The 16,353-nt window shown below is 46.1% G+C and overlaps 1 protein-coding gene across 1 annotated transcript in view; it reads left to right on the forward strand.

The window, feature by feature from the left end:
* The window catches only part of THSD4 (thrombospondin type 1 domain containing 4), a 715,204-nt gene that overhangs the window by 21,669 nt on the left and 677,182 nt on the right, over positions 1–16,353 (forward strand). The window contains exon 2 of the mRNA XM_066388579.1: positions 7,031–7,139. Within this exon, the coding sequence (XP_066244676.1) occupies positions 7,111–7,139 (29 nt within the window). The 5' untranslated portion in view covers positions 7,031–7,110. The remainder of the gene's footprint in view (positions 1–7,030; positions 7,140–16,353) is intronic.

The raw sequence follows: 16,353 nt of genomic DNA on the forward strand, positions 1-16,353 counted from the left end.
TCCATCCATCCATCCATCCATCCATCCATCCATTTATCCATCCATCCATCCATCCATTTATCCATCCATCCATCCATCCATCCATCCATCCATCCATCCATCCATCCATCCATCCATTTATCCATCCATCCATCCATTCATCCATCCATCCATCCATCCATCCATCCATTTATCCATCCATCCATCCATCCATCCATCCATCCATCCATCCATTTATCCATCCATCCATCCATCCATCCATCCATCCATCCATCCATCCATTTATCCATCCATCCATCCATCCATCCATCCATCCATCCATCCATTTATCCATCCATCCATCCATCCATCCATCCACTTCACTTATCCATCCATCCATTTATCCATCCATCCATCCATCCATCCATCCATCCATCCACTTCACTTATCCATCCATCCATTTATCCATCCATCCATCCATCCATCCATCCATTTATCCATCCATCCATCCATCCATTTATCCATCCATCCATCCATCCATCCATCCATCCATCCATCCATCCATCCACCCATCCACTTATCCATCCATCCATCCACTTATCCATCCATCTATCCACTTATCCATCCATCCACTTATCCATCCATCCACTTATCCATCCATCCATCCATCCATCCATCCATCCATCCATCCATCCATCCATCCATTTATCCATCCATCCATCCATCCATCCATCCATCCATCCATCCATCCATCCATCCACTTATCCATCCATCCATTTATCCATCCATCCATTTATCCATCCATCCATCCATCCATCCACTTATCCATCCATCCATTCATCCATCTTTATTGAGTATCTATCTATGCATGATCTTCTAGCAGGTGGGAGGCAGTGGGTATAACAGAGTGAAAAGATGACCAGTTCTGGTGTTGGTAGTCTGTATTCAGTCCCAGCCCTACCCTTGGCCTGCTGCGTAGCCTCAGTTTTGCTGTAAGGATTGAATAACATGACTATGTCCTATATCATGTGCTTAGTGAAAGTTGATAACTGACTCTTCCTCCACTTTTCTGGTAATGGAACACATGGGTGTTCCATGGGTGATGCTGGGAGCTGCCATCTAGTACTTTGTTTGTATACCACTGGAGCGTCAGGTGGGGTGCCGTGCCCAGTGGCCATGGGTCTATGAGAAGGAAGTTTGCGTAAATGGCAGACGGGCTGGAGGCTGTGCTGGTGATGCTGGTGACACAGGGTAGAGCAGGATGTCAGGATCCTGCAGCATGGCTTTCACAGAGGGGCAGGCAGGTTACGAGATGCGCCCTCACCATGTAGCAATGGGCGCTGATTTGGGGTCTGTCTGGAGTCTCTGGTACTCACTCTTGTGCTGGTGAGCCACTGTCTCCCCGGGGACGAGGGCTTTTGTTAGTCCGGTGGCTGCTTTCCATTGTGGGAGCTCCAGGGGCAGAAGCCTGAGTGTGGGAGGGAGGGAGGGATGGAGGTGGAACTTGCCTGTCTTTGGGATGTGGCTGTGAACCCAGACGTGGGAGGCTGATCAGATCTTCCTCTGCTAGAGCGTGGCCTGAAATCAGGGTCTTCTGGGAGCTCTGGGCAGGCATGAGGAGAAGGAGCAGGAAGGACACTCAGAGGTGGATGTGGGTATGGAGCAGTGGAGTGGCACCGCTTCTGGGGCACAAGAGCGTCTTCTGGGGTCAGGGGAGCCATGCTCTGCCCTGGGTTAGCTATATTGTGGTCCCTGCCATCATGAGTATTGGGGCTTCCTTCTTCAAGTACCCAGTGTGTGGGGACCGTGACTTTGGCCTGAACCAGATCAGGTGACTTGGCAGCCTTTCCATAGGATGATCTTTATGGAAGGGAAAGAGTTGGGGCCTGTGCCCCCGGGAGCATGTGCTGTAACAGAACCTAGAGTGTTTGGTGTTTTGTTCACTGACAAGAATGGTCATAAATCAGCAGCAGCCAGCCTCAGAATGCGACCGGCACCATGAAGAACATGTTCATTCTGCGACCAGTCTGCTGAGCACACCACTGCAGCCGGGGACCCCCACATCTGTCACATCTTGCCCGCCCCAGAACCCACTGTGGCCCTCTCTTGCCCACCTCCTCAAAACTTCTCCTGGTGCCACTCGAAACTTTTCCTGGTGCCACTTTCCAGGGGCTCGGATGAAATGGCTCCGTGAGCTTCACGATTCCATTTCTTCTGGCTTCTCTGAGCACTGGTGCGAGCCTTTCTGACCCAGCCACAGTGAGAAGTCATACCTGACTGTGTGATGACCACTGGCGTTTTCTCTTTCAGTCTTTTCTATTCATTTAAAAAGAGTGCAGGTCATGGCCCACGGAATCGATTTCTCGACAGACTAATGGGCCGTGGCCCCCAGTTTGGAAAGCAGAGCTGACTGAATGCAGTGCCTGTCAGGGAGGCACACGGGCACCCCAGGAAAGAGTGGAGCCGGCACACACTCTCCTAGGACAGCCACATCGTGAGAAAAACTGACTCACCAAATCTGACAAACTTGGCCTCCCAAAATTTTCTTGATTGCCCACTCCATCGGTGAAAAAGATTTGCATTCATGCCTGACCTGTGGTGCTGCAGAGGATAGAGCAGGGCATTGACCTGGAATGCTGAGGTCACTGGTTTGAAACCCCAGGCTTGCCCAGTCAAGGCATATATGAGAAGCAATCAATGAACAACTAAAGTGAAGCAACTATGAGTTGATACTTCTCCCTCCACCCACCCTTCTCTCTGTAAAATGAATACATTAAAATCTTTTTAAAAAATGTTTGAGTGTACAACCCCAATGAATGTTTGGTTGGTTTGTTTGTTTAACCTGTTAGTGTATTAACTGAGCATAGAAAACATAGATTCTAAATAGAAATTGTAAAACGATGAGCTGAAGATGAGAGACCAAGTCTCAAAATGACACACCATGATGGCTGCATTCTGTTGTCAGAAAACCTCTGAAGGCAGAGTCAACACGGAGCACAAGGTCCATGGTTATCCGCAGCAGCTGTAAATCTATTTTCAAATCATTTCGGTACTTGAGTTATGTTTCCCTGGTTGACTTCTTGTCAGGTTTGGAAAGCACTGCTTCATGTCACACTCTTTCCCCTCGACATTGCCCTTCCTTTCCTGTCAAAACCAGAAAGCTCTGTTGGCACCTCCTTTTGTGGCCTCCATCCACCAGGAATCCAAAGGGAGTCCTCTTGGGTACCTCTCTTAACTCTTTTCCTCGCCCCCCTCAACCATTCAGTGACCATCGTCGAGTAAACGTGGGGTCAACGCCTGCATTCTCCCTGATTGCAGTTTTCCGCTGCTTGGGCCCCTTCTTCCGCCTGGTTCCTCCCATGAGTTTATACTCCGGATCCCCACCCCCATCATCGGGCTGACTCCTTCTTGCCCCTTAATCCCCAGCATCAAGGTCACTTCCTCAGTGACCTTCTCTGACCACTGCCCAATGTACTTTCTGAGGTACTTTGGACTTTTTTCTATGGCTCTTATCACAATTTTATTTTTATACTTATTTATGTTTCTTATTTAAAGTATGTAGGCCTCTAGCACCTTGATGGGAATGAGAGCAGGGAACCTGCCTGCTGTGTGATCTAGCACCAGGTCATACAGTCTCAATAAATAATTTGTATAACAACCCTTTAAGGTGGTTACAAACAGTATCCACATTTTACAGATGAGGAAATGGAAAGACAAAGGGTTAATTGGCAAGGGTCACCTGGTTAATAAATGGGATGCTGGTCTCAGTCCCAGGTCTTTCAAATTGTAGTGTGTACACTCTTACCTCCTACTGGTTGTTCAGTTGTAACCTGCATAGGCTAAGTAAGGGCTGCAAGTCCCTTCATTCTTGCTGATACCCACCAGCCCCCTGCAGGTATTGCCCTTGTCTTAAACGAGCTTGATTAGTCCTTAGGGTCTCCATGTAACAACAGTTTATCCTATGCCGTTCTTGGGTAACACCATCCTTTTCCCAGACAATTCCGTGTCCCTAAATCTTGCCCACCTAAGCTAGATTGTAAAGTGAGACCCCGCATTGACTCATCCTTCTCTTGAATTCCTCGGAGAGGACCTGGCAATTCTGCACACTGAATAAACAATTATTTTTTTAAATTTTTTTATTGATTTTAATTTATTATGCTTACATAGATTCAAGTGTCCCACTGAATATATCTCCCTACCTCCCACCTCCGTGTTCCCCTTAATACTCCCTTTGTCCCCTCCCCCAACGCCCTCCTCCCTTCCTGTCAGGATTTGCTGTCTTGCTCTCTATAACACTCTGTTATGTATATATAATTTCACTCATCTCTTTCCCTTCTCTGATTGATGAGTTGATCATCATCAGAAGCGTGGCAAAGATTTCATCCGACTCCCAAGTTAAATCCCCTCTTCACACATGCCTACTCCCCAGCCAAGAGCAAAAGACCACGCCTTGGATTTGGAGGAGTTTTAACTGTTCTAATTTGCACTTGTTGGCTTTCCTCCTGGTGGATCTCAACTTCTGGCGGAGACCCAAGAATTTGAGAGTCTTCAGTACCATAAGCAGTTTCATGAGTTGCTGATGGCTGATTAGGGGTGATTATAGTTAAGAGGCTTTGCTTTCTTAATAACCCTCAGAAAGGGCTGGTGGTAACTTTTAAAATCTGTTTCCTCCTGCAAATGGAATTTTCTGGTTCTTATGACTGTCTTTTCTTAAGTCCTTATAACTTCCCATCCTCCTTTTCTAGTGAGAAGGAAATGTGAAGTCCTGGGAAGAATTCGAAATCCCATGCTTCTGGAAAACTCTGGCTTTACTAGCGAGGACCCCTGGGCACACCCTGTCATTTATGTGTCTTTTTCTGAGAGGAAGTTTGGGGGTCCCTGGTTTTTTTTTTTTGGTTTTTTTTTTACAGAGACAGAGAGTGAGTCAGAGAGAGGGATAGACAGGGACAGACAGACAGGAACGGAGAGAGATGAGAAGCATCAATCATTAGTTTTTCATTGCGCATTGCAACACCTTAGTTGTTCATTGATTGCTTTCTCATATGTGCCTTGACCGTGGGCCTTCAGCAGACCAAGTAAACCCTTGCTGGAGCCAGCGACCTTGGGTTCAAGCTGGTGGGCTTTTCCTCAAACCAGATGAGCCCGCACTCAAGCTGGCGACCTCGGGGTCTCGAACCCGGGTCCTCTGCATCCCAGTCTGATGCTCTATCCACTGCGCCACCGCCTGGTCAGGCTGGGCCCTGGTTTTACATCCCAAGTTCCATCACATTTCCATCTAACCTCCTACCCTGGGCTTTCTGGGGCTATTCATAAACTTTAAAACTGTTGGGTCACTTGACAATATTTAGAAATTCAGTTTAGTGAGGGCCTTCTACTGTGTCTACTGTGATAAAGGTACATTGTGAGTGATGCTTCCCCTCTTCTTGCACGAGCAGCATCGGAGCTACTTTTTATTGAGTGTCACTCGGTGTCAGGCACTGGGCTAATGTCCACTCATTTCATTGTCACAACTACTTGCAGTAGTTCTTTAGACAGTATTTTAAAAGTTGTATCGAGATATAAACTACATACTATACTTTGCCAATTTAAAAGTGTACATTTCAGAGGCTTTTAGTATATTCCCAGGGCTGTGCAACCATCACCACAATCTAATATTAGAACGTTTTTGTCACCCCAGGAGGAAACCTGTATCCTCGCATGAACCCCACATCACGCCACCCCTAGACTATGGCAACCACTAATGAACTGTCTCTGTAGATTAGCTTATTCTGGGAAGTTCTTATCAATGAAATCATACAACGTGGTCTTTGTGTCTGGCTTCGTTCACTTAGGATAACGTTTTCAAGGTTCATCTATGTTGTAGCATGTGCATGTCATTTCTTTGTATTGTTAGTATTTTTAACCACTTCTGAGATTAACTCTGGTTCCCCCTGCCCTTGCTAGCCACCTCTCACTCAGAAGAAAGGGCTACATTGAGGAGCCAAATACAAGAATAGCGGTTGAACATTGGGGAAACCAAGACACAGAGGCAAAATGACTTTCCTATGGTTAAGTATCCTTCAGTAGATGGGGCTAAATTTCCCATGCAGATTGGCCTAATGCCTGCTTGGCTATGACCTCAGAGTCTGAGGTGGCAACTGATGGCCACTGGCACCAATTCAGTGTCAATAGGAATCCCCAATTTGGGGTGTGGTGAAGAAGGAAACTTTATTCAGTGCAAAACAGCTCAGTTGTGATACAGCACAGTTGTGAGTTAGCCTTGGGGCCAGGCTCCTCTCTGGCTAGACAGCCCTGCTCTGCTCCTCCCTGGTCTGCTGTGCTCCCTTCCATTGAGTTATCTTTGGTGTTTTAGCTCAGCTAGGAAAATGTATCTGTCGAAAGGGAAAGTCGGCTTTCAGAGCTAGAGGGGAGCTGGCTTATATGGATGCAAGTTCTAGCCCCTGGTTCCTGATTGGTCTATTTGTATGAGAACTCTAAATCCTTGCAGTTTGATTGGTCCAAAGGCACTGTCCTGATTGGTCAGAATAGAGCTGCTCTGTTTGGTTGGAGCTACACAACTCTGATTGGTTGGAAAGAGCCTCGGTCCTATTGGCTGAAATAGGATTCCAAGAACTCCTTTATAAGAACTGGCAGACATACAGTACAGAGGCAGGTAGTTCAATGCAGGTTTCCCCATGAAGTGCGTTTTGGGTGAGAGGCCCCTATGTAGGAATGGCTGCTAGGCTTTTTTTTTTCTTTTTTAAATTTGAGCCCAGCTAGCCACCAGGAGCCTTTCTTAGTAAGTATCTTCTTTCTCAGGGTCCACAGATACAATCATGGATAGGTATTTATTGAACATCTTCTGTGGGTCAGTCACTGTGCTGAGTGTCCTGTAAATTTGTTACCTTGTGTACACACATAATCAGACTTCAGTTGGGAAGCCTGGTAACCATATCTGGTCAGTGGTATTTTTGTTTTCATGTCTTTCACTTGCTCACTTCTGGTCTCATTGGCCTCCTTGAGTTGTAAAATGATAGCCTATAGAATCTTTCTAAGAACCATGCTAAAAATAGCATTGTTGTTCCTTCTATAGGAGTTTGAATACCATTCTCACCTCCAGAAGATTGGCAGTATCTTCCAGGATCCCTTGATTTCCCCCAGGACCCCAGCATCATGATTCCCCATTTCACCGGGTCACTCAGGTAAGTGGAGAACCTTTTAAAGAGAGAATAAGAAATCTGATTTTTTTTTTTTTTTGGTATTTTTCTGAAGCTGGAAACAGGGAGAGACAATCAGACAGACTCCCGCATGCTCCCGACCAGGATCCACCCAGCACGCCCACCAGGGGGCGATGCGCTGCCCACCAGGGGGCGATGCTCTGCCCCTCTGGGGCATCGCTCTGTTGCGACCAGAGCCACTCTAGCTCCTGGGGCAGAGGCCAAGGAGCCATCCCCAGCGCCCGGGCCATCTTTGCTCCAATGGAGCCTCGGCTGCGGGAGGGGAAGAGAGAGACAGAGAAGAAGGAGAGGGGGAGGGGTGGAGAAGCAGATGGGTGCTTCTCCTGTGTGCCCTGGCCGGGAATCGAACCCGGGACTTCTGCACGCCAGGCTGATGCTCTACCACTGAGCCAACCGGCCAGGGCCTATAGTTTCTTATAGTAACTGGCCTTGAGGGTAAGCATCTCACTGGTTTTCTCGATATCCTATGTATGTATTTGTGATAAGTGTGCCATTTAGGAGGGCGCTGAGGCCTGGGAAGCTGTGTGCTGTTGTGAGAGGTGCTTGGACTGAGATCCAAGAGGCTTGGGTTCTAAGCTGTGTCACACTGTTTTTTTTTGTTGTTGTTTCTTTTTAATTTAAAAATTAAAAAAACAATTTAAGACTCATACTTTTTTTTTTAAGTGAGAGGAGGAGAGATAGGCTCTCACATGTACTTTCACCGGGATCCACGCAACCTCCGTCTGGGGCCAATGCTTGAATCAACCAAGCCATCCTCGGCACCTGGGGTCAACAATTGAACCAGTAGAGCCACTGGCTACAAGAAGGGAAGGGGGAGAGAGAGAAGGGGGAGTGGAGGGGAAGAGAAGCAGATGATTGCTTCTCATGTATGCCCTGACCAGGGATCAAACTTGGGACGTCCATAGGTTGGGCCAATACTCTATCTACTGAGCCAATCAGCCAGGGCTAAGACTCAGATTTTTATTTTTAACAAAGGTATTACCGGCTTCATGGTTATGTATCATAGCTGCATAACGGAATTACCTGAAGAGCTTGAAAAATATTGTCCTCTGATGGCATCTCCACAGATTTTGACTTCATTGGTCCAGTTTATTTAAAAGGTGACTTCTCTAGTCCCTTCTGCTCAAAATATCTATGACTTTCACCTGCATTTTTTATTTGATCCTGATACCAACCATGTGATGTAACATGCACTAAAATCTCTGATTAGTGGAGTGCTCGGGGTCCTTAACTCCAATGAGCCACATTTCTGTAGAGCGGAGCCAAAAAGGGGCTTCGTGCTTGGGAACGGTAGTCCTTGTCATTGAGGATCTTCTCAAACTTTAAGCTAACAGAGCCTTTTGAAAATTCTTCAGTTGATAATCCTATATAAAAATCTCAATTTATAAAATAGCCAGTGGCAGTATTTTATGAAGATAAAAATTTATTTCACAATTCAACTTTGTCATAGTTACACATTATGAGGCTGGTGAGTCTGTTTGGATGAACACCCAAATTTGAAATCAGAATTTATGGCTAATAGCTGGTGCGTCAGCCTCGGCACCTGGTTAATTTTACACTTCTTAACTCCATCATATTAACAAAACCTTGATCCACACAGGTGAATAATTGCCACGAGTAACAGTTTTTGCTGAAACTCAACTTGCAAACCTCAGGATATTCTTTAAATTAATTGATTCAGAATCTAGAGAGAGGGGAAGTAAGAACCTTCCATTTCAGAGTGGAATCACTGAGGATATTTGGTAGTTTCCCCTCTCCCCCCAATAGCTATACATTAGCCCAAATTCCCAGAACTTACAATAAACAATAAAATGTTCTATAATATGTTATTATGATGGTGCCATATATGATTGCCCAACCAGGGCTCAAGCACTTGCCAGGCAGATTCTCTTAGGCCCACGCCTGGCATTTAAATTGAGCGTAGTTGGCTGTGCATGTGAGCTGTCGCCTGTAGTTGCTTGTATAATTTTACATGAGCAGATATGTGCAGGCTTAAAGTGCAAGGACGTGTGCAGAGCTACAACCTTCCTCCTCGGTGACATTCACAAGCATGTCAGAGACAATCAGACAGTTAGAAAGAGCTTCATTCTCAGGCCTTTGCGAAATCCAACCATTAACAGGGCAGTGCGAGCCAGTGTTTTATGGCCTCTTCAGGGTTAATGTTAGGCATCTAATCTAACTTGGCACGTGTGTATTTCTAAGCCCTAGTTTAAAAAGTAATTTAAAAACTATTTGAAGACATGCACTACACATGCGTTCTGTGGACGCCCCATCACACTGCAGCTGGACCACTGTGGTCCATGTTGGGACCACAGCCTCATTGAATTCTAGGACCTAATGGGGAACAGAGATGTGGGTGTAACAGTCATGTACTGAACTGGATGGAAAAGAGTGGTAGGTGACTAAAGCTGTGTTCATCAGGTGGTGAGCCAGTGTTGAGTTTGGCTGTTCTCAGAAAAGCCCCTGAATGCACTGAGGACCCTCAGAATGGGGGCCACCCAGGCTACACAGGAAGGGCTTTACTTGGGAGAAACCCCCTTTTGCAGAGATTTTTCTTGATGTCTTGGGGTCTTAATTGATAGCCCTGTAACGACCTGTGGTGTGGAAGCTGCATTCCTTCAAGGAGTTCCTGGTGGGTGCACCGCCACGCTGTGGTTTATGTCAGAGAAATTGCCCACAGATTAGAAGTGAGCAGGGTGGGGGCAGTTGTAAGCTAGCTATCACCTTGTTCCCCTTGTGCCAGAACTCGGGACATTTGGATAGGTGCTGCAGGATCATGTTAACAGGGCTGCTCAGAATCCTGCTGTGAGAACCAGGGAGGAGTCTGTGAGTGAGGAGGACCAGTATTCTCTGGGACAGCTCTCCTGGGGTGTGTGACTCAGGTCTCTTTCCTGAGCCAGGTACTCGGACTAATTTGCATTCCATTTCTAGAGCCATATAAACTGGAAAAGAAAAAAAAAAGAGCAAAAACCCCAGAGCGTCTTTTATTTAAATGCTTTTCAAAATGTTCTGGGTAAAAGGGCTGTCCTTACTTGAAGAGAAGGGGTCTTTGATAAAATTGGTAGATGAGAAACACCTATTATTAAGGGCTTTTTAATATTCATAAAGGCAACCAAATGCACAAAGAGCCACCAGAGAGGCTGGAGGGTCTCTCTACCTATCGGAAAACAGGTCAAAATTAGAAGTTAGCGTCAAGAAAATCCCCGAGAGAAAAAAAAAAACATTGAAGGGGATTCACAATTCTGATATGTAGAGATTTAGTGTAAAAATTTCTGATTCGTCTTTCCCAAGCCATGGAAAACCAGAGAGCTAGCTTCATCCTCACTGGGAGAGAGGGAGCAGCCCTGAATGGTAGCGCAGTGAGCCCCTCTGCCCACTCTGAGTCTGGAGGAATAAGAAAGAATCCCAGTTAAACCCAGTAGCAGAAGAGATGTAAGATTTTAACTCTTGATGTTACCAGTTAGTGAGCTATCGCTGAGCTCAAACAAGCTCTGGATGCCATGCAAAGTGCAGGGTGAGTAAAACCCTTTTGGACCACAGGATCATTCCGGGCTAGATTAAGGAATGTTTGTCACTTGGGTCACTTATTCCGAGTTAGAGAAGAAGAGGAACTAAGTTATCGGAAGTATTTATATTTCTAGACTTGCTCCAAAGTGTGCACCTTTTTTTATTGTGTGTACAGCCACATCTTTGTGTGTCTGCTCAGTGACTGAGTGGGAGAAACAGAGTTTCTTCCTAGAAGCTCTCTAACCAGTGGTGACAGCCACCTACCACAGGCCGCTGACAGACCTTCCTCAGAGCCAGTCTGCTTGCCCACGGCTCTTCTCTTACCTTAAGAGTGCTTTAGTATAACGGATCTATTTCATATCTGGGAGGAAGAGGGAGAAGGAAACAAAAACTATCAAAAATGCCCAACAGTTGGTTAAATTGTCAGGAAATGAAGTTGATTCAATGATCCTTATTTTGGAATGGTAGTTTTTGAAGAAATGCAGATGTCATTAGAGAGATTACAACGTTAGATGGTGATTTTTTTAAAATAGTTTTTTTATGGGGAGTTCTGGATCATTTTAAGCATTGTACAGATTGACGGCCCCAGGTCAAGTGTCTGGTTTTAGTCTTCTGGAACTTAAAGGCTTTTCTTTGCCGCGATAGATGTTTCAGTGAGTAATACGTCCTGCAATGCCTGTCAGCCACTTCGCTTAGAAACACACCAGAGGGGACCAAGGAAATTAGGAAGAAGAAGGGGACAGCTGCCCCTCAGGCCACTGAAAAAGATCATGAGTGAAGAAGGGAAGAAAGATGGTGAAGAAAATGTGTCTGTGTGAGAAAGAATGAATACCCACAGTAGTGATACTCGAGTATGGCTGGACAGGGAAAACTGAGATTCCATGCCCTTCAGGGGTAAAGAACTATGTGATAATTGGGAAGGACCATAGGGTCGATCAATGTCCCTGTGCTGGTGACCAGGAGATGGGATGGAGGAGGAGAGGAGTGGGGAGGAAGAAGAAGATGAGAAAGAAAAGAAGGAGATGAAGATCATACGTATTTAGCCTCATGGTGTTCCTAGGCAGAGACAGTTGGTGGAGCCCACACCCAAACCACTACTGCGCTGGTATTAAATGCATATTTGTTGGCTATTGCATGAATAAATTAATAATTATCTTTTATGGAAAAGGAATGAAGTAGAGAATTTTTTCTTTCCTTGAAGCAGGATCATTAGTTAATTACAAAGTAGGCAAAAGCAGAAAGCCATATATATGACACGCACACACCTTTAACCATTTATTTTTAACTTAAAGCACATGTATATTCACTTACCAGTTTTTTTTTGTTGTTGTTTTTTTGATGTGAGGCCAAGACTTTTCTTTGAGCATGAAGCCCTGATTGTCTTTCTTGCACAGACCACACCCATCGGCATTATCTAAGGTTTCCATTTGGGCTGCTTTCAAGTGAAGTGAGCGCTGAAAGACGTTTGCAGAGCATCCCATGTGCAGAATGATCCTAGAGGTTTATTACTGTGGCCCCCAGTCATTACAGCTGGCTCGCCCACACCTAAGTTGCCAGCAGTTTTTTTTGTTTTTTTTTTTAATTTTTATTGACTTTTTTTTTTTCTTTACAGAGACAGAGAGAGAGAGTCAGAGAGAGGGATAGATAGGGACAGAAAGACAGGAACGGAGAGATGAGAAGCATCAATCATTAGTTTTTCATTGCGCATTGCAACACCTTAGTTGTTCATTGATTGCTTTCTCATATGTGCTTTGACTGCGGGCCTTCAGCAGACCGAGTAACCCCTTGCTTGAGCCAGCGACCTTGGGCTCAAGCTGGTGAGTTGTTGGTTTTTTTTGGGTTTTTTTTGCTCAAACCAGATGAGCCCGCGCTCAAGCTGGAGACCTCGGGGTCTCGAACCTGGGTCTTCCGCATCCCAGTCCGACGCTCTATCCAGTGCGCCACCACCTGGTCAGGCCAGCAGTTTTTATTATTTTTTTCTTGGCTACTTTCCTGTATTGCCTCTTTTCAAAGCATTCAGCTTCGTTTTATAGAAGCAACTCACAGCTACTCTTTATTTTTGTGCTCAATTCCATGGGACTGAGTAGTATTTGGGCATTTTATGTAGTTATAAAGCAACTGGCATAAACAGATCTGGGACCCTGGCTAACTCTATATGAACCCTGGCCATCTGGTGGGAGCAGAGGAGCACAAGTATTCCATGAAGAACCTGCTGGAATGTTTGTGGGGAGCCTGGTAGGAGCTATCTGCACAGTAGGTGCAAGGCTAGGAGGAAATGAAATTGTTTGTGGGAGGCCTGCCCTGGCACACCCCTTTTCAGACAGCATTGATATTTCTTTACGCCTGGCACAGCCCTGCACCTGGACCATGTCCTCATCACTCAGTACCAGACTATGGGATTTGCTAAAACATTCTATACCAAAGGGTTCAATGGAGTCAAGCTGAGATCAAAGGCTGTGAGCTGCCCACTCCTTACATGCTTGAGTGGATGTACAGGCCTCAGGGTGACCGTTGACCTCCTGGGATGAGAACAAATGACTCCAATGGATGGAGATCGTCCTTTTGGGATTGTTTCCTTTTCCCCAGTTCTTCTCTTTTGACAACAGAATTCTGGGATGCTCTTAGAACACACTTTGTTGGTGCAATGTGTCAGTCTCAGCAGCACTGAGCATTTCTTCAGTGGCCAATCTGTCCTCCCTGTGGCACCTGCTTTTCTCTCCCCTCGCTCCTTCCATCCTTCTATTCTGTAGCCGATTCCCTTACTGTTTATTAGCCCTGAGTGTGGACTGGGCTCATCGTTCCGCAAGCAGCAAAGCTATATCGGAAACCACATTCACCGGAGCAGGGGAACGTACCAAAGGATATAGGATCTTAAAAAGCTGTGGGGTGCCTGACCTGTGGTGGCACACTGGATAAAGCGTCGACTGGAAATGCTGAGGTCGCCGGTTCGAAACCCTGGGCTTGCCTGGTCAAGGCACATATGGGAGTTGATGCTTCCAGCTCCTCCCCCCTTCTCTCTCTCTGTCTCTCCTCTCTCTCTCTCTCTCTCTCTTTCTGTCTCTCCCTCTCCTCTCTAAAATGAATAAATAAAAAATTAAAAATAAAAGCTGTGGGGTGACAGAACATCTCACTTTTCCGCAGGCCCTGGCCCAGAAAACATCAGTGGCTACAAGAGTGGGGAACATGGACATAAGCAATTAAAGCCCATGTGCAGTTAGAATAAGTGTCTTGAAGTTCATGTGCTAAAATGGAAACATTCACTCCACAGAGGCCAAGCAGACTTTTCCTGGAGCTGGTACGGTCTTGGTTTGGCCACAGCTTGGTTGTCTAATGGTTTCCAAGATCAAGGCTGACCTGAAGGGAGCCGACTATGCGGACACAGGTGCCCTGGGCCAGTGGTGCTGTGGATGGAGCGTCCTCCTGGAGCGCTGAGCTTGCTGGCTCAACCCCGAGGTCGCTGGGTCAGGGCACGTATGAGAAGCAATCAATGAGGGCACAACTAAGTGGAACAATGAGCTGATGCTTCTCTCTCTCTCCCCCTCCTTTCCTCTATCTCAAAAAAAAAAAAAAAAAAAAAAAAAAAAAAAAAAAAAAAAGGCACAGGCTCATTCACAGCGCAGGAGGCAATGCCTGACAGCAGGAAGATGACCGCAAAGGGCCAGCATGATTCAGAAGCCCCAGCTCTGGGCTCTCCAACCTGCTGTGCTCCAAGGCCACCACCTTAGGCTACACAGATTGGTAGATGTGCACACCGGTGATGCTGAGCCATCCATGAAAGGCTACTTACGCTCAGTGTGTTTTGTGTAAGAAAGCAGAGGGAACACGTAGAATGATTCTTTTTTCAAGGTTGAGGTTTCAATGGTTAGCTTCAATTATTTTTAAACTTCTAATGTTCTCTAGTGTAGCTGGGTCAACAAAGTTTTATGGCATCCACTTATTTTCTGATTATTTTTGCAAGCAGTGACAGAAAGTGAAACAAGAGTGTGAAGCCAGTCTCCCAGGACTGGGGAAGGAAACTGATGTGATCTAATGCAAATGCTTGATTGAAAGGTGTGTTGTTTCCCAACGAGGCCCATGAGCGCAGTGGTTAAGGATCCAGGCCAAGGGTGTCTGATTGCTGGCATGAGAAATTAGGCTTTTCTTCTTAGTCGGAGTGTCTGCCCTTCGGTGAATGACCTAGCCTCTCTGTGACTCAGTTTCCTTGCCTACAAAATGATAAATGTGTCTGATAGGGTTAAATGAAACAGTTCTTGTAAGAATTGACATGGGTGGTAACCATCAAGGCTACATTGACCAAGGTCACCTGCCATCTGCCACCCTCTCTCGCTTTCTTTGCACTTACCTGCTGTCTGGGGAAGGCAGAGGCTTGAGCCAAACGTGTAAGATACATGCTCAGTGAGCATTGGTGATCTCCAGTGTGCAGGAGGTATAGGCTTCACTTCAACGCTAAGGTCCATATAATTGTGTCAGTGATCAGATTGCTCTCAAAATATCTCTTGGATTGTAGGGACTAAAGAAGAAAAGAAGTTAAGATTTTTTTGTTTTGTTTTGTTACTTGATTTGCTCCAATGGTGTTGAGTTCATTGAGGTGCCCAGCGGCTGTGACAAGACCCACTTCTCTAAAGCGGAGGAGGTTGGGAAGGAGGTGGGAGGGGGGTGGGAGGGGTGGGCCCCAGCAAACAAGAAGTCCAGAGCCCTGGTTCCCTGATACAGATCTTGTTCCAAATTTCAGGAAGCATTCTTTTCTGCATGAGGAAATGAAATGATGGTGTGTTTAAATTCCAGCAAAGCACTGGGGAAATAGCATCACTTTTTACCCCCCTTTTTCTGATTGGTGTGAAATGGTGGGTCGTTTCTTCTGCAAGGTGAATCGGAGAGTCTCGGTCTGTAGGAACGCAGCTCCCCCCACCCTGCACTTGGAGGGGACTGGAGTTTGTTTGCCAGAGGCCCTGGTAGCCTTCAATCTGTCAAAACGCTGCAGGCTGGGAGCAGTTTGCCAAAGCAAACTTTCAAAGCGAAGTAACACGGGCTGCATGCGCAGACACACATGCGCTCGTAGTCCCTGATCGTTTGTTTCCAGTTGGGCGGGGGGGTGGGTGGTGGTGGTGAGGATTTGGGCCAGGTTGTTGGCGTTTTGGAGAGGTATGGATGGGCACAGTGCAGCTGCAGACTCCCAATTAGATAGGTATGTGTGAGCAGGGCGGGTCACCCCAAACAGTCTACCGGGCAGGGGTGGGAAACTTTCAGCCTGTGGCAGGGTTTCTTCTGGCCCTTGGGGTTATATATTGCTCTAGCTGCTGTTATTGCAGCCAAAGAATAATTTTCTCCTTGGGGGGGGGGGTTTATTCTATTCTGTTCAGAGCAGAGCCCATTTAATAACTAAGACTTTATTTCAGAATGAATTTTATGGGGGACCCCTATGATTTTAGCCTCACTCAGGCCCTGCTCGATGAGGAAAAGAAGTGCTTGAACACCTACATGCAACTTGTCTTGCATTTTTGCTGCCATATTTCATGTTGGTCTTATGAGAATGAGTTTGGGGGCATCACTTAGAAATTTTAAAAGCACAACTGACTTTTTAATAAATCTCACAAAAGAACTTTCAAAAGCTTCTCATGTTTCTTTGGACATTTTTGAGCACGGTGGTTCCCACTGTTCCCACGTATCTTGA

Source organism: Saccopteryx leptura, chromosome 6 (assembly GCF_036850995.1).
Source record: "Saccopteryx leptura isolate mSacLep1 chromosome 6, mSacLep1_pri_phased_curated, whole genome shotgun sequence".
NCBI classification, from domain to species: Eukaryota; Metazoa; Chordata; class Mammalia; order Chiroptera; family Emballonuridae; genus Saccopteryx; species Saccopteryx leptura.